The 13,694-nt window shown below is 37.4% G+C and overlaps 1 protein-coding gene across 9 annotated transcripts in view; it reads left to right on the forward strand.

The window, feature by feature from the left end:
• Nucleotides 1-13,694, forward strand: part of ZNF229 (zinc finger protein 229) — a 65,985-nt gene that overhangs the window by 39,595 nt on the left and 12,696 nt on the right. For 3 of the 9 annotated variants that reach the window (XM_042970712.1, XM_042970715.1, XM_042970716.1), the window contains one exon: nucleotides 17-505. The exons of 2 other annotated variants lie outside the window; for them this stretch is intronic. In XM_042970712.1, coding sequence (XP_042826646.1) covers nucleotides 17-133 — 117 coding nt within the window. In that variant the 3' untranslated portion in view covers nucleotides 134-505. Of the gene's footprint in view, nucleotides 1-16; nucleotides 508-13,694 lie in introns of those variants that run through there. 4 more of the 9 variants (XM_042970709.1, XM_042970707.1, XR_006212184.1 and 1 more) reach the window with 3 other exon arrangements.

Genomic DNA, 13,694 nt, shown 5'->3' on the forward strand with positions numbered 1-13,694 from the left:
GATCTTGCAACTCTAGGCCATTGATCACATTCCCGTGGACCTCCGGATGTGGACCCTGCACATTCCAGGCCTTCTACCGAAACAGGCACACCCACTCCCTATGTCCATCCATGAACGTGGCCACTGGCTATGACTCATCTGTTCCCCAAATGGATGCCATCTGCACCCTTCCTCATTCTGCATGCCCATGCACTCGACCACCAGTTGCGACTCACCTACAAACCACCCACACCCTAGAATGTTGCTTCCAACTTGACCAGCAACCAGGGAGCACCAATGACCCAGGCAAAACAGAAAATTCTCTGCCATCCAGTGGGCTACAGTTACCTTTTTTCTTCACAAAGTCTGAGGTTTGCTGAAGTTTGTTTTTCCTTCGATACCCTCAGCATTGTACCGCATAAAGTTTAAAAATATTGTATAGTTACTTTTTAAAAAGTTGAATCATTTGTAAATTAAATGTCCATTGAAAGCACTGTGTGGTTTCTGTCTCCTTATTGGACCCAGACTGATCAGGTGACAAGTGTAATTTCTGTTTCAATGGGAGTTTTAAGTACAAAGAGTTTTAAGTACAAAGTTTTAAGTACAAAGAGTTTTAAGTACAAAGAGTTTTAAGTACAAAGTAAAACAAAAAGTTTTAAGTACAAAGAGTACAGTGAGTTTGGGGTAATTCAACAGTGGTGAGGGAGAAAATATATGGAATATACTCTTTGACTGTCAGCCTTGATAGTTGCAAACATAAAGGGTTTGGAAGACTGGCCTTAACATCTATTGGCAAACTGGGAGACATGATATCTGCCACCACCAAAAGTTTCATTCTCTCTTTTTTATTTTATTATGATTTGTGTGTGTGTGTGTGTGTGTGTGTGTGTGTGTGTGCACGCGTGCACTCGCGTGCGTGTGGTATCATGAGATCTACCCTCTTAGCAAACTTTTAGGTATATAATACGGTATTGTTGATTTTAGGCACTATGCTGTACAGCAGATCTCTAGGACTAATTTACCTTGCATAAATGAAACTGTAGCCCCATTGAACAACTCTCCATTTACCCCTTCCCCTGGCCCCTGGTAATCACCATTCTAATCTCTGCTTCTGTGAATTTGACTAGTTAGGAACCTCATTTAAGTAGAATCATGCCACTTCTGACCTGTGACTCGCTGATTTCACTAAGCATAAAGTCCTGAGCATGCTAAAGAATGAAATTGGATGCTGTCTTACACCATTCACAAAAATAAATACAAATGGATTCAAGACTTAAATATAAAACCTGAAACCATAAAACTCCTAGAAGAAAACATAAGGGAAAAACTTCTTCCCGTTGGTCTTGGCAGTGATTTCTTGGATATGACACCAAAAGCACAATTAACAAAAGTGAAAGTAGACAAGTGGGACTACATCAAACTAAAAACCTTCTGCATAGCTAAGGAAACAATCAAAAGAATGAAAAGGCAATCTATGGAATGGGAGAAAATACATGCAAAGCACATATCTGATAAGGGGTTAATGTATAAAATATAAAATGAACTCCTACAATTCAATAGCAAAAACGAACATAACCGGACTTTAAAATGGATATAAGACTTGAATAGACCCTTCTCAAAGAAGATGTACAAGTGTCCAAAAGGTATATGAAAATATGCTCAACATCACTAATCAGTGAAATGCAAATCAAAACCACAATAAGATATCAACTCACACCAGTAGGATGGCTATTATTAAAAAAAAATAGATAACAAGTGTTGAACATTTGGAGAAATTGAACTCTTCTGCACTGTTTGTGGGAATTAAAATGGTGCAGCCTATATGGAAAATAGCAGTGGAAATTCCCCCCTCCCCAAAATTAAAAATGTAACTACAATATGATCCCATGTATGGATATATACCACCAAACAATTGAAAACAGGATGAGATATCTGCAGTCCCATGTTTATTGCAGCACTATTCCCAGTAGCCAAGTTAAGAAACAACTCAAATGTCTCTCAACAGATACATGGATAAAGAAAATATGGCATATACATACACTGGAATATTATTCAGCCTTGAAAAGAAGAAGATCCTGCCATTTTTACATTTAGCTTTGTAAATAAAATTCTGAAAGAGAGCGACATCAGCAACATGGTAGAACAGGAGTTTTCTACATTCATTCCCCCCAAAGAACATTGATTTTGACAACCACCCATGAACAAGAGTACCCTTCTGGAAGTCCAGGAGTCCAGCAAAGTTCCAGCACAACTTTGGGGCCAAAAATAGACACATTGAAGAGGGTAAGAACAGTTTCACTTTACCCACAACACTCCTCCCCCAGGGTCATCAGGCTCTGTGCTGACAGCTCAGAACCTGGAGCCTGCTTTGGATTCTGAGTCTCTCTCTCTCTCTCTGACCCTCCCCCGTTCATGTTCTGTCTCTCTCTGTCTCAAAAATAAATCAACATTAAAAAAGAAATCACAAAAGATTTGAACACAGTCTGGAGCTCAAGAATACAATGGATGAGATGGGGGAAAAACACAATAGAGAACATCAAATGGACTTGATCAAGCAGAGCAAAGAACCTGTGAACCTGAAGACTAGTCATTTGAAATTATCCAGCCTGAGGCGAAATAGATCATATGCTCTCACTTATATGTGGAATCCAAAACAAAAAACCAACTCATAGACACAAAGGAAAGACTTGTCACCAGAGGCAAGGGATGAGGAATGGTTGAAATGGGTGGAGTAGTGCAAAATTAAGGCATCAAGTTATAAATTGAGTCCTGGGGATGTAATGTACGGCATGGTGACTATAGTTAATAATATTAAATTGTATATTTGAAACTTGCTAAGAGAGTAGATCTTAACAGTTCCAGTCGCCAGAAAAAAAAGTGTAACTATGTGTGGTAATGGATTTTAACTGATTTATTATGGTAATACTTTAACAATATGTACATATATCGAACCGTTATGTTGTGCACCTGAAATTAATATAATTTTATGTCAATTGCATCTCAATTTTTAAATCTGAAAAAAAAAGCATGAAAGATGGTGAATTACAGTAGTTTTATTTCTATGGCACTTTTCAAAATGTTGTATACATTATGTTGTTTTGCCAGTTTTATTCAACATGCAAATGCAATTTATAGGCAATAGATCATCAAAACCTAAATCAAAAAGTCTTAAATTATGTTGAAAAATTTGAACTTTTAACTCAATATTAATTATATATAATTATCCCAATTGTGCATCAGAGTAGTTTGAATTAATGAGGTTTTGCTCTATTGTAGCTACAATAGACCTGACAATGTTTTTCATTTTTTAATATTTTTTAAAAATTTATTTTTGACAAAGAGAGAGCACATGAGCAGGGGAGGGGCAGAGAGAGAAACAGAAACACAGAATCTGAAGCAGGCTCCAGGCTCTGAGCTGTCAGCACAGAGCCCAATGCAGGGCTCAAACTCATGAACCATGAGCTCATGACCTGAGCTGAAGTCGGCTGCTTAACCGACTGAGCCACCCAGGTGTTTCTAGGACTTGAATTGGTTTAAGGGAATATGGTTTCTTATTCAAATATTCCCAGTCCCTTCTATGAAGTATTCTTGCCCCCCCCCCCCATGACCCTGTATCCTACCTAGCCTTTAAATCAAAATTCTACTTTACAGAAAATTTAGAAGTTTGCAGGAAAAAGTATGAGGAGGCCAATAGAAAATGCAGATTTGGATACGTAATTTGACATCTCGATTCTACAACATTTGAAGAAATGAAAAATGATGGTGATGATGTGTGTTGGGGAGGGTAGTTTCAGAATAAATGAACTTCAGATGAGATGATCAAATATGGTTAATCCGTTTGGATATTGATTGGAATAAACTAGTTGTAAAAAGTATTTTTCAAAAAAAAAGTATTTTTCAATAAACAGGAACTCATACTGGGATACAAATTAGATAATACTAAGAATTGTTAATTTTGTCCCATAAGGTAATGATTTTGTGGATATATAATATCGTTATTTTTTAAGTGATATAGGTAGTATTTGGAAGGAAATAACAATATCAAGAAGTAGCTATACAATATTTCAGAAAATGGTAAATGAAGCCAGTGTGGCAAAAAAAATTTTAAGCATGGAATTTAAGGTATATGCATTTGGTGTTTCATGTTACTATTCTCAATACTTTGGCATTATTGTTTCATTAAAAAATTTTTTTCTGCCCAGAAGCAAAGTGATAAGTACTACTTCCTATGGTTTCACTGGTCATGGTTACCTGCATTCCATCTCCTACCTCAACCTACCTCCCCTCCTGAATAAAAGAAATACTCAGCAAATATATAATATTGAAGACCAACACAGGAGTAGTCAAAAGGAAGCCTGAGTCTGCACTAAAAAATTTAAAGGAAAGGGGCGCCTGGATGGCTCAGTCGGTTGTTTCCAGCTTCAGCTCAGGTCATAATCTTGCAGTTCCTGAATTTGAGCCCCATATTGGGCTCTGCACTGACAGTGTGGAGCCTGCTTGAGATTCTCTGTCTCTCTCTCTCTGTGCCTGTCCCGCTCTCTCTCTCTAAAAATAAATAAACCTTAAAAAATTTTTTTAAAGGAAAGAGCCATTTTCCCTATTACAATCTTTTCTCCAACTCCTTGCCAGTGCAGTTCCTTTCATTTGTCAGGAATAACATTGCTGTTTCTGTTTTATGGCCTGATTTGTGCTTGGAATTTCTTATGGATTCTTGGCATCTTGAAATAAATACTTCGTGCCAGATAGCAGTCAGAGATAGATGAATACAAGCACAAGTAAAGAGGCAATCAAGTCAAACCAAGTCTGGCATCCCATCTTCCTTAAGTCTGATGTACAATGCAGCCCAGACCAAGTCCCTTTTAAAATCTTGTCTTTCTGCTAAAAAACATGTTAATTTTCTTTTCGTATGGAAAGCTTTGCTTGTTTCCCACCCCCCCCCCCCAAAAAAACTAGAGCTTTCTTGACAAAAAAAAAATTTTTTTTTACAAATATAAAAAAGCCAAACGCTAATAGCGCTGGAGAAGTGACTCAGGTAATATTTAATTAACCAAAAGAAATAGAGAGGGTAGGGAGGAAGCATGATCCCGCAGAGGATTCTGGGAGGTGTAGTCGGAAGCACTTCCACTCCAGGCAGGTGGGGCTGTAGCCCTAGACCGCTTTGGCATTCTGGGAAGTGTAGTCCAGAAGTTCCGTGCCGCGGACAACACTTCCTCTTCAGCAGTGCGGGTGGTGTGTCTCACGTGTGGTTCTGGGTTCTGGGAAGTGAGTCGCAGGAACTTCCGCTCCAGGGGAGGTTGCGGCCATGATTCCCCAGATAGTGGTGAGACTTGAGTTCTGGCAGCGACTCTAGGCCTCCTTAGCCTAGGCGAGGGACCAGTGGTGTCCCAGCCCTATGTGTGAAGGGCGAAAAGTGATGGTGGATGGAGGGCAAGGGGTAGACGCATTTGCGTTTCCCTCTGGCTGGGCAGAGCTTCCTGGCGTTTGGGGGCGGATCGCGAGTCCCAGCTTGGAGGCGGGCTACGGTCGCTCCTCCGGGATTGACAGTTTCCTAGGTACTGAGCCCCCCCAGCCCTCTCTTGGACTCCACACTCAGCATTACCGCTTCCCGCAGCCCTTTCCTTGACTCGCCCATCAGCCGTGCCGCTTCCTAGCGCCATCACATTGGGCAAGTTGCGCTCCGTGAATGAGTTTCCGAGGTGTAATTATAGTACTTACCCAATGAGCTTGTGAGAGTTAAATGGGGTTAATACTTCTAAAACGCTGCAGAACGGTGTTGACACACACAAAAGGTTGCTTCTGGTTACGGGTGCGCAGGGCTCTAGCCAAAGTAAATATAACAATGAGCAAGTCTGTATGAAAATTTTAGATTTCCCTGTGTGAAAAAGGCACCATACATACATGTGTAGAAGATGTACGGTAAACTGAGCTGAAAATGTCAACAACATATATGCTAGAAAGTGGCTTAATAATCTTAGAGATTCATAAGGTAGTGAAACCCCAATAGAAATAATGGATATGAATACAAAAATGTGAATAGACAAATTTTAGGAAGAAGGAATAGATATAGCAAGTAAAGATATGAAAATATTGTTCGTAAATAAACATTCTTAATGTTGTTTTCCACTGATTATGTCACTCAAGGTGGTTTTTTTTTTTTTTAACGTTTATTTATTTTTGAGACAGAGAGAGACAGAGCATGAACGGGAGAGGGTCAGAGAGAGGGAGACACAGAATCTGAAACAGGCTCCAGGCTCTGAGCTGTCAGCACAGAGCCCGCAGCGCTGCTCGAATTCACAGACCGCGAGATCATGACCTGAGCCAAAGTCGGCCGCTCAACCGACTGAGCCACCCAGGCGCCCCGCACTCAAGGTTTTTAAAAATTGGTAATACCTAATATTAATCATGGTATGGAGAATCGGGGATACTTATACTTTCTTGGGAGAAGGGAAACATAGGAAAAACTTTTGGTAAGAAAATATGCTACTTCACTATCAAAAATTTTAAATGTATATACTTTGGTGTTTCAGTTTTCATTTTTTGAAATTCATCCAAGAGAAGCAATTGGACAAGTAGGCTAAGATCTAGGAAAGAGAAGTTCTTTGCAGCATTCTTAATAGGAAAGAATCTAAAGTTCATTGTGCATTACTTGGAATGTGTGTGTGTGTGTGTGTGTGTGTGTGTGTGCATTACCTATATTTTAATTATTAATTCCATGAACTACCATGAACCATGGAATGGAATAAAATTGATGATGAAAATAATAATAAAAGCTAACATTTACTAAGCACACAGTAGGTTCCAGACCCTGTTTTGAATTCTTATCATGTATCTTTTTTGAAGATTCCTTCTGTAACTATGATATAGGGACCATTTACAGATGAGGAGATTGAATATTGAATGGTGAAGGAATTTGTCTGAGCAAGCTAATAAGCTAATAAGATATACAAATTTAGGATTCTAATGAGGTTGTCTGGTTCCAGAGACCATGCTCTTAATCTTGAAGCAGAGTAGATGAATGTGCCATGTACCTTGAGAACACAGAGAACAAACTTCATGACTGTCCTTAAAGAATGACTGATGGCCTGTTGCAATAAAAAAGGTATATTATCCAGAGTTAGCATGTGCAATACAGGAGTGACAATTACCAAACACTTTTGGGATGAAATTAATAAGAACTTTTATGGGGCACTTGGCAATATCAATCAAAATGCATTTGTAGTGTTAATTTGCATTTTCCTGAAGACAAATGATGTTGAACAGTTTTTATGTACTCATTGGCAATTTATGTATCTTCCATTTTTAAGTATCTTTAGGGTTTTTTGCCCTTTTTGTTGTTGGATTTCTTATTACTGAGTTGTAGTTCAAGTATTATGAATACAAGTCCTTTATCATATGTATTTAAATATTTCCTCGTGTGTGTGTGTGTGTGTGTGTGTGTGTGTGTGTGTGTGTGTGTGGCTTTTTTTTTTCTTGCATTCTTAAGGATTTCTTTTGGAGGGAAGAATATTTTAATTTTGAAGAAATCCAATATATCAATATTTTAATTTATGGCTCATGCTTTTTGTATGTTACCTAAGAATCTTGGCCCATCCTAACATCACAAAATTTTCTCCTGTGTTTTCCTCTAGAAGTTATGTAATTTCAGCTTTTTAAGTTTGAGTCTATGATATATTTTGAGTTAATTTTTGTATATAGCTTGCACTAAGGATCAAGTTTCTTCTTTTGTTCCCACATGGATATCCAGCTGTTCAAATTCCTTTTGCTGAAGACTATCCTTTCCCAATTGAATTACCTTAGCACATTTGCAGAAAAACCTTAGTTGACATACATACATGGACTGTTTTACTCCTTTGGCCTATATCTATCCTTTGTCAATTCCACGTTCTCATGATTATTGTAGTTTAATAGTAAATCTTGAGATCAGATCATATAAGTATCCCAAGGTGGTTCTTTTTAAGATTGTGGATTTTATTTTTTTAAGATTGTGAATTTTAGAATTAGCTTCTTAATTTTTATGAAAAAGCCTATTAGGACTTTGATTGGGATTGCATTGAACCTGTAGATCATTTTGGGGAGTATGAGTATCCTACCACTGTTGAGTATTCAAAACCATGACCATAAATTTGTTTTATCACCTCTCTCTCTGCTTTAATGTAATTTTCATGTGAGGAGGAAGTTTGTGTCTTGTTTGTTACTGTATCTCTGGTGACTAGGACAGGCCTGGCACATGGAAGTGTTCAGCCAATGATTGTTGAGTGTGAACAAAGTAGTGGATAGGCATCCCTTAGACTTTGAGATTATGAATAAGCCAATGTGATTAATAGATATTCTACCAGTGTTGGCAAACTATGGTTCTGTTTTTTGTAAATAAATTTCTGTTGTTGTAACATAGCCACACCCATCTGTTTACATATTACCTGTTGTAACACAGCCACACCCATCTGTTTACATATTATCTATTTTTGCACGGTGGTGGCAGAACAGAGTAGTTTTGTATAGTCTTCAAGTCTGAAATACTATCTGGCCCTTTCAGAAAACCGTTTTGATGTATGTTGTAGAATTGTGGTAGGGTTTTTGTTTTTGTTTTTTTTTAATCTTCTGATGAATGCCTATCTGTAAATAATTTGTCTGGTGTTTTTTCTGGATTCCTGAGGGGTACCTTCTAAATTCTTGGATTTTCCCAACTGATAGGAGTATCCTGTTACTCAGGGTGAGCCAGTTGGATCACACCTGAGTTTATTCTAATGAGATGAATCAGGATGGGGGCTGGTCACCAGCAAAACTAACCATACGATGGTTGGGGTTTAGAAGCAGGTGATACCAGCCCCATCACATGGCTAATGATTTGATGCGTCATGCCCACAAAATGAAACTCCAATAAAAACTCTAGACACTGGGGCTCAAATGAGCTTCTTGGAAAATGAATATTTTAATACATCCAGGGAGGCTGTATAAGAACTACAGAAAGAACCAACCTATCAGTGCCATTGCTGAACTTGTGTCTTATACCTTCTTTTTACCTCAGCTTTTATTTTTCATTACCGCATTCCACCTTAGTGTACCTTTGCCTGATAGCCTTTAGCTCTAGAAGAACTGACATGAAATTTTTCCTTTTATGAATATATTACTTGAAAAGATCTTTTTGACTTCTGTGACTTAGTCCAAGTTCTCACAGAAAAATTAAGTGGACACATTTATTTAACACCTCATTACAAAGCACCTGCTATCTGACAAGTGCTTTTCTGGGAAAAGGGAATATGAGTACTTGTACTTAGGAATATTTCATTTCAGTTGGAAAAGACCTATGAAAACAAAAATGTAGGGGGTGCCTGGGTGACTCAGTCAGTTAAGCATTCAACTTTGGCTCAGGTCGTGATCTCATGGCTCATGGGTTTGAGCCCCGTGTCAGGCTCTGTGCTGACAGTTCAGAGTCTGGAGCCTGTTTTGGACTCTGTGCCCCTCCCCCACTCATGCTCTATCTCAAAATAAATAAAGATTAAAAACATATGTACATATACATGTATATGTATATATGTACATATAGTAAGTCAGGTAGTAATAAAGCCTATGTAGAAAAACTAATCAGGGTAAGGGGATGAAGATTGCCAGGGTTGAGGGTGGGTTGGAAGAGATTTGCTAAATTATATTGAGTGGTATGCTGTCACTGATGAGGTGACATTTGAGCAGAGCCCTGAGAGATGTGAAAGATTAAGGTAAAACTACCTGGGAGGAGAATTTTTAAAGGCAGAATATACCTCCCCCTTCTCACGGGTAGCTTAAAGAATTTGCATTATGTCTTTTTTCCCTTTCCCCAAACTCTGTCTCTCTTTTAAAAGGTTAGTTTCTATGCCCTTCACAAAAATTAACTGAAGATGGATCACTGACCTAAATGAACTACACTGACACATCATAATCACCTAAAGTCCATAATTTACAATAGAGTTTACTCTTGGTATTATACATGCTATGGGTTTTTGGACAAATGTATTTTGAATGTATGTGTATATGAAAATAGGCTCCAGATCATTGTGATCAGAAAAATGAAAATTAAAACAATGAAATGCTACTACTCACCTATTAGAATGGCCAAAATCTACAACAAGGACAACACCAGATGCTAGGGAGGATATAGAGCAACAGCAACTCTCATTCATTGCTGGGGGGAATGCAAAACCATACAGCTACCTTGGAAGACAGTTTGGTAGTTTCTTACAAAATCAAATATACTTTTACCAAATGATCTAGCAGTTGTGTTCCTTGATATTTACTCAATGGGTTGAACTTATATCCACATAAAAACCTGCACACAGATGGTTGTAGCAGTTTTATTCATAATAGCCAAAGCTTGGAAGCAACCAAGATGTTTTTTAGTAGGTAAATGGATAAATAAACTGTGATGCATCTAGATGATGGGGTATGATTCAGCAATAAAAAGAAATGAGCTGTAAAGTCATGAAAATACATAGAGGAAACTTAAATGCTAAGGAAACTTAAAAACTAAGTGAAAGAAGCCAAGCTGAAAAGGCTACAGTATACTATGATTCCAATTGTACATTCTGGAAAAGGCCTAACCATGGACACAGTAGTAAGTTCTGCGGTTGCCAGGGGTCGGTGAGGGGAGGGATGAATTGGCAGAACACAGAGGATTTAGGGCAGTGAAAATACTCTGCGTGATACTGTAATGATAGATACATGTTTTTATACATTTGTCCAAACCTATAGAATATGCAGCACCAAGGGTAAACCCTATTGTAAACTATGGCCTTTGGGTGATTATGTGTCAGTGTAGGTTCATCAGTTGTTATAAATGTACCACTTTGGTGTGGAATGTTGATAATGACAGAAGCTATGCACGTGTTGGGATAGGGGCTATGTGATAAATGCCTATATGTTCCTTAATTTTGTTGTTCTAAATAATAAAATCTTTTAATAAAAACACATGAATGAGGAGCACTCATCTGTAAGCATGGGAGGTTCCATGCTTATCTCTAACCCAAAATTCCCAGATTCATCTATTCAGGGCCCTAGAGGAGAAGAATAGATACTTTTTTTCCTGGCTTAAACCATATTTCACAACTTGTAGTTCAACACATTGACTGCACAACCTGTGGTCTCCAAGCTGATACTAGAGTGGAATCTACAACAGGCCTTTTCAGCTTTCTTTAAGATCCCTGTGTCGGAATGACGGGGAGACTGGGAAAATCCCTGGATCTCATTAGGGTTCACTGAACACATTTTCTTTTCTCAAGTTTATTAAGAAGCAGTACAATAGATTTGCATATGAATAAAAAAATGCAAGGACAACCCAAGTATGAGTTATTAGATGGACTGCCTGGCAGCAGTCAGTAGTCTATATATTGTATAATTGAAGTAAGCACGGTGGACTGATAAGACAAATTCAAATCCAGACAGTTAATTGTCCTATTTAGAAAGAAAACCTTTGCCCAACAGAAACAGACCCCTGGTGCCACAACATCATCAGTCCCACCCCAACCCTTGGCAACCATAGATCCAATTGTTTTCCCTATAGTTTTTTTTTTCTTTTGCAGTATGCCATATAAGTATAATCATAAAATGTATATTTTTGTCTTAATTCTTACACTTAGCATAATACTTGTGAAATTCATCCTTATTGCATAAATCTAGTAATTTCTTCTAGTTTATTTCTTTTTAATGTTGACTAGTACTGTGGATATACCACAGTTTTTTTGTTTTTTGTTTTTTTAAAGTTATTGATGGGATTTTGATTAGGAAAAACGAGAAGATAATCTTTTGCTTTAAATTCCCCTGGTGAGATATTATGTAGAGTATCTATTCATATGCTTATTTGCCATCTGTATATCTTCTTTGGTGAGGTGTCAAAGTCTTTGACCTATTTTTAAATTGGATTGTTTGTTTTCTTGTTGAGTGTTGAGAGTTCTTTGTGTATTTTGGATAAAGGTCCTTTATCTGTCTTTTGCAAATATTTTCTCCCAGTCTGTGGCTTATCTTCCCATTGTCTTGAGATTGTCTTTCACAAAGCAGAAGTTTTTAATTTTAACAAAGTCCAGTTTATCAACTATTTCTTTCATGTTGATCTACAAAGCCACAGCCATCTTCAAGATCATCTAGATTTTCCTCTATATTATTTTCTAGGAGTTTTACATTTGAATTTTACAGTTAAGTCTTTGATACATTTTGAGTTAATTTATATGAAGGATCTAAGGTCTGGATCTAGACTCCTTTTTCTTTTTGTTTTCTCCTCCTCCTCCTCCTCCTCCCTTGTGTCCCCTCCCCCTCCTCCTCCTCCTCTTCCTCCTTCTCCTTCTCGTTCTTTTGCAGTAGGACATCTAGTTCCAGAACCATTTGTTGAAAAGACTATCTCTGATGCACTGTTATGCCTTTGCTTCTCTGTCAAAGGTCAGTTGGTTGTTTTTATTTTAGTCTATTTCTGGCTCTCTCTCCTGTTATATTGATCTGTTTGTCTATTCTTTCATCAACACCTCCACTGTCTTTATCACTGTAACTATACTGTGGCATAGTAAGTCTTGAAGTCAAATGGTGTCAATACTACAACTTTTTTATTCTTCAGTATTGTGTTGGCTATTCTGGGTCTATTCCTCTCCATATAAACGTTACAATCAGTTTTTCAATATTCACAAAATAACTTGCTGGGAGTTTTATTGTGACTGCATTGTATCTATAGATGAAATAGGGAGTAACTGACATCTTGACAATATTGAGTCTTCCTATCGATGAACATGGAATATCTTTCCGTTCATTTAGTTATTATTTAATTTCGTTCATCAGAGTAGTTTTCTTCATATAGATCTTATAAACATTTTGTTATAACTGTAGTTATAACTAAGATTTATAACTAAGTATTTCACCTTGGGGATTGCTAATGGTATTATGTTTTAATTTCAAATTCTACTTCTTCATTGTTAGTATATAGGAAAGTGATTGACTTTTGTATTAACTTTGTATCCTGCAACCTTGCAATAATGACTTATTAGTTCTGGGAATGTTTTTGTCCATTCTTTTTGACTTTCTACATAGATGATCATGTCATCTGTGAAAAATGACAGTTTTATTTCTTCCTTCCCAATCTGTATACCTTTAATTTCCTTTTCTTATCTTAACGCATTAGCTAGAACTTCTAGTATGATGTTGAAAAGAGTGTTGAATGGTAACACCTTTGCCCCGTTCCTGATCTTAGTGAGAAAATTTCTAGATTCTCCACATGATGTATGATGTTAGCTGTAGGGTTTTTTGTAGATACTCTTTCAAGCTGAGGAAGTGCTCCTCTATTCTGAGATTACTGTCCTCATATGCTTTTAGATTTTAAAACTCAAAGGGAAGAATGTTTCTAATAGGGAAATGGATTTTTCTTGATTCTTTAATTTGCATATAATGTTTTATATTTGCACTGTTTAACCTTTAGTCTATAGGTTTCTGAATCTCAAAGAATCACAGCAGTTTTACAGGAGACATTAATTTCACCTGGTTGATTTTAACTCGACAAACAGCCCTATGACATCAGTAATTTATTGATATGAAGGAATTTGTTCTTTGGGGACTGGTTTCGGGACTGGTTTTGGCTTGGATTTTGGGTTGTTTACTTTGTGTACAGTATGTGCATTTGTGGTTACATAAGGATTCTGAAATTTTACCTATGACAATATGTCAAAACATATGTACTATAGTATTTGTATACTACAGGGTGGAAGGTAGTA

This window comes from Panthera tigris, chromosome E2 (assembly GCF_018350195.1).
Source record: "Panthera tigris isolate Pti1 chromosome E2, P.tigris_Pti1_mat1.1, whole genome shotgun sequence".
NCBI classification, from domain to species: Eukaryota; Metazoa; Chordata; class Mammalia; order Carnivora; family Felidae; genus Panthera; species Panthera tigris.